The following is a 5,101-nucleotide window of genomic DNA, read 5'->3' as shown; positions in this document are numbered from 1 at the left end:
TCGGGTAAACAATTTTACAAGGATAAAAGAGGGAAAAAACCTTTAAACCATAACTTAAATTAAATTTTCATCAGTAAAAAACAAGATTTATAATCTAGTGATATGGATGGAAGTATTCCATACAACTAGTGTGAATTAATATAATATGATCAAGGTTTCCTTTAGGGGTTTAAATTTAATTTCACAACTTTCTAATCCATCTCAATCGAATTATCTAACTAGTAAATCATCTTTGCTTGTCTTGTGCATGTACCCAATAACAGAGTTGAATTAAACTACTTACCAACTCAATCAAAATGAACAAGTACCAAAAAGAAAAAAGAAAAATAGTCACAAGTAATTCAACCAGGATCAAGTCTTTATTTGATTAGGATTGTGTGTTCAAAAGAAAAAAAAGACATTTACAAGCCAAATGTCGAAATTTACGAGAACAAGGAGGCAGAGAAAGGGTCTCATATACATAATACCATTCAATTCCCTCCTCTTTCCCTTTCAACTCCTTCAAGCAATTATTTTCGTCCTTGCTTTTGACTCTACTCGATTATATGTATGCACCATACTATAATGGAATAACAAACAAAAATAAAGGTAAAATATCAAAACAAACCATGTCGTATGCTCCTTTTTTGTGCCCAAGAATAATAATTCGTATATTTAACCAAAAGATGGAAAATCACAAGCACCACTCTTTGATGCAAGTAAAATCCCCCCCTTTTTTTTTTCTTCAATTAATAAAGTGGGCACAACAAACGTGGACTAGGCACAGCCACGAGTCGATTAGCTCTTGGAGCAGTGAGTCCAAAAATATCATCCATTTTAAGCTCACTTGGTTTCATACCATCTGGCAATTCCCAAGTAAAGCAAAGAAGAAGATGGGCCACTGCCATTTCTAATGCATAAAGCCCAAGTTGCATACCGGGGCAAGACCTCCGACCCGACCCGAATGGTAAAAACTCAAAGTTACCTCCTTTAAAATCTGGCACACCTTCTTTGAGAAACCTAGAAGGTTTGTAAGTTTCAGGATCTTCCCATGAATTTTTGTCACGTCCAATGGCAAATGAATTTATAATAACGTGTGACTTTGCCGGAATATGGTAGCCGGTGACGGTGGATTCCTCGGCGGTTTCATGAAGTAGGAGAGGGATTGGAGGGTGAAGTCGTAGAGTTTCTTTTAGACAACATTTTAAGTACGTTAATTTTTCAAAGTCAGATTCTTCAACTTTTCTGTTGAGTCCGACAACGTTGGCCAGCTCTTGTTGTACTTTTTTAAGGTCGTCAGGACTCCTCATAAGCTCTGCCATGGCCCATTCTATTGCAGAAGCCACTGTTTCTGTCCCTCCAAACATTACATCCTGCAATTTTTTCAGAGTTTGGTGCCAATTGTTTAGGAAGTTTAAATTCTATACACCCACGTGGTAAAAGAATTTATTTATAATAAAATCACCTAAAAGATAACAGAACTAGTTACCTTAAGAAAAAACAGACGAAACTGTTCCAACAAGATAAATTAATTAATTTTTATATTATATGTATAAAAATTAAGTAAATATTTATGTTGTTGGTGGGGGTTAGGTAGGAGTAAGATTAAGTGATTAACTACAGATTTTACATCGTTTTCAGGGATAGCTTAGTAACCAACCGTGTTAAATTGAAACATCAATTTTCAAAGGGATAATGCACCAAATTTTGTAGATAGGCTTTAATTGGCTAGTTTTAAATTTTAGGAGTATTATTATTTTTAGCCCGCGTCATAAACTATTTATATCCGCTAGCCGAAAAAGTGTATAAAATTTGTATAATTTTTGTATATAACATACAGAATGTATATATATACAAAAAATATACAAATTTTATACATTTTTTCGGCTATTATTTTTACAGCGGCTATACAGTGTCATTTTTCTTAAATTATTTTAATCATAGAGTAATTGAATTTAAGGGACACAAATGAATCGATTACTACGACATTAGATCAATTTTCTCACGGTAACTATATTCATTGGCTTCATAGTGAGTTTATTTTTTATTGTAAGTAATTAGAGCTATTTTTCGCATAAAATATTTCAGTTATTGTACTTGCAAGTTTTGTTACCTACTCCATTCCATTTTTGTCACTTGGCAAAATATATATGCCTAAAGTTGAATAGCATCTATGCTGTATCAAGACTTGGATCCTTATATAGAATAACGGTAAATGGTAAGTTTGTCAAAAGACAGACTTGAAAGAATTTACTAACTACAGGCTAATTAATTCCTTTGTTTTTAATTCTAGAAAACTATAGATTATACCCGGGACATTAACAATCAAATGACTAGACAAAATCGTAATCATATTTTGTGTCATGATATTGAGATATTTCAAAGACGAATGATTAGAGGCCAGTGAGTTACAGGAATTATATAGTTTACATTTGAAAGTGAGATCTTTTTTCAGAAGAAAATTAATTTAATAAGTCTCGCTAAGTCCTGCTAAAATCATAAAAATCAGACCCCTCATGAAAACCAACTTATATTGAAAAGGAAGGGGGTGACAAACTGAAACCAATATTTACTATTTAGGCTATCAAATTTCTATTTTTTGTTCTTTTCTCAAATTGATTTTCTGATGATTGACAGAGTTTAAGGAATCTTGTTATTCTAAAAACTAACCTACTTTCTGCTGTCGAACATAAAGGCAACTTAAAAATTTACCAAAACCTGCATGCATCTTACAAAAGAAGATTTAAACAAATACTACTACTACTAATATAAACTTAACACATTCGAGGAAAATTCACGAAATACATTTGTCACTTACGCTTCAATAATTCTTGATAGTTATATATCAGCTGCCAGAGACAGCCGTGTTCTTTAGCTATTAGCAAATGATTCAAATCGTAAATTAAACTTTCTTGTTTTGCATGGCTTACGCCACCGCTATATAATTAAGGAAACTCTATCTTTGGACAAAATTTTCAAGATCAACTTTTTGTTAGACTACTCTCTTTAACTGTTCCACTTTTCTTGAATATGTGACTACCAAAAAAGATATTAACTCCGTTCGTTAACCTATTTTTTTTTGGTCCGTTAAAAAAAGAATGACTCCTTTCTAAATTTGGAAATAATTTTGCTTAAACTTACAATTCTATCCTTAATGAGAATCTTTTATAACCATACAAATACTCTGGCCCCTTTTTGAATTATTTAGGATTACAGATTCCAAAAGTTTTCATTTTTTCTTAAACTTCGTGCCTAGTCAAACGGGTTCACATAAATCGGAACGGAGGGAGTAAAAGATATATATATATATGGGAAAGCATTAGGGGATATTTCTTTGCAACTTACCATGATGATAGCTTTGATATTATCCTTAGTAAGCCTGATGGCATTCTGCAAATCTTCGGACTCAGTTACTTTTGCTTCCTCACTGTAAAAAGCTAAAAGCTCATCAACCATATCAGTTTCTCTATCACCACCATCATCAGTTCTACCATTAACATTAGCTTTCTTTCTCATAATATGGTCATCAATAATCGAATCAATGAACCCATCAAGCGATGCTCTAGCCTTAGCAAGTCTAATATTTAGACTCTGCTTACCAATCCACCCTAGCCATGGAATAAAATCAGCTATATTGAACGCACCAAATAGCTTCGAAAATTCTTGCATAATTTTAATGAACTCGTCTTGTCCATCTTCAGAACAAGTTCCAAAAGCAGCTCTGTAGATAATATTACGAGTGAGACTGAACACAAGTTCACCTAAGTTGACAGCTGTGCCTGTGTTGGTTGTTACAATTCTAACCATGGAATCCACTTCGTCACGAACTGAATCCCATGACTCAGCTCGTTTGCGGCTGAAGAGTTTCATAACACATAGTTTTCTCATCTGACGCCAGAAGAGTCCATAGTCAGCAAACGCCATGTCTGCACGGTCGTATGTTAGGTAACTTATGGCTACGGTCGCTGGACGGTTCGAAAATATGATGTCGTGTTCCTGTTGAAACATAATGTAATTAATTAAGTACTAATGAGTACCTCTTACATTTACATATCATCTAAAAAGATGTGTACAGGCCGGTAACTTGTCATAATAAGTGAAATTGTGTAAAAATTATTTAAGTTAAATTATTCTAAGTTTTTGGATAAGATGGTCAGGCCGTACCTGTAATACTTGGCGAGCTTCGTCTGGACCGGAGACTACAATTTTGTGGACATAACCCATTTTGAGGTGAAAAACGCCACCATATTTTTGGGCTAGTTTGGCAAGGCCACGGTGAGTTAACTGGTCCATCATCATCATGTTACCAATCAGAGGCCAACCAGTTGGACCTGGAGGCAAACGTTTACGGCGAGATTTGGAGAGAAGGAATAAGAAGAAGAGAGGGATAACGAAGAAGAATAGCATGGTCATAGCTTGTAAAGCTTCAAGAAGAGTAGTGCTCATATTGTTTTGCATTATCATCTCTTTCATTATTATTATTCTAAATCTCTCTCTTCTTTGTTTTTTGAGTGGAGGTTTAGGAGATAGTGGTACTGGAGAGCATAGGAGATAGGGGATAGTAAACGTGTTGTATGATGAATTTGCAACTCAAAATGATTCTATCTGTTTTAATTTTGGGTGGATATGATGGGGTCTTTATATACAAATTTATCTGGTAAAACTAGTTCCTGTCGGTACCAACTTGGCGTAAATACTGTTGTTAGTATTGAAGTGCTGTGAACCCTCTTATTTGGAAGTGTAACCTAGCAGAAAGAACATACCATTAATCTTCCTTTTTAGTCCGTTAAAAAATAGGCACATATATTTTGTTGTGTAGTTATAAATCATTGCATAAAGGTAAATTATTTTCAAATAGGGAAATAAGTAATTCTTTTTGGCGCGGACTAAAAAGGAAATAGATTAACATAATTTAAAACGGAGGGAGTATAGTTTTTTTAGACCACAATTTGAATTTTATTTTTTATTTTTTATTTTTTAAACTCCGTATCCGATAAATTAACTTCACATAAATTGAGACGAGGGAGTATATTATTGTCTCAACAGTTTGTATGTGATTAGTAAAACTAGTGCATTAAATTGCAGAAGTATCATTACATTAGAAGTGAATATGAATTAAACC

At 33.7% G+C, this 5,101-nt stretch overlaps 1 protein-coding gene across 1 annotated transcript; it reads right to left on the bottom strand.

Moving 5' to 3' along the window:
• Positions 1-337: 337 nt before the first annotated feature.
• LOC107811350 (cytochrome P450 84A1) lies at positions 338-4,677 on the bottom strand. The gene is made up of 3 exons (XM_016636258.2): positions 4,144-4,677; positions 3,325-3,975; positions 338-1,352 (listed from the first exon to the last, which is right to left on the bottom strand). Exons 1-3 carry the CDS (start codon positions 4,450-4,452, stop codon positions 729-731), a joined length of 1,584 nt encoding a protein of 527 aa, XP_016491744.1. The 5' UTR covers positions 4,453-4,677; the 3' UTR covers positions 338-728.
• Positions 4,678-5,101: the final 424 nt, after the last annotated feature.

This window comes from Nicotiana tabacum, chromosome 17 (assembly GCF_000715075.1).
Source record: "Nicotiana tabacum cultivar K326 chromosome 17, ASM71507v2, whole genome shotgun sequence".
Taxonomy (NCBI): domain Eukaryota; kingdom Viridiplantae; phylum Streptophyta; class Magnoliopsida; order Solanales; family Solanaceae; genus Nicotiana; species Nicotiana tabacum.
Note: the sequence above shows the minus strand (reverse complement) of the source record. Positions and strands in the feature narration are given on the sequence as shown.

Coding starts and splice junctions, on each gene's coding strand:
- LOC107811350 (XM_016636258.2), bottom strand. CDS start 4,452: ATGAAAGAGATGATAATGCAAAACAATATGAGCACTACTCTTCTTGAA. Junction 3,976..4,143: donor AAGCTCGCCAAGTATTACAG/GTACGGCCTGAC, acceptor ATGTTTCAACAG/GAACACGACATCATATTTTC. Junction 1,353..3,324: donor ATATCAAAGCTATCATCATG/GTAAGTTGCAAA, acceptor AAAAAATTGCAG/GATGTAATGTTTGGAGGGAC.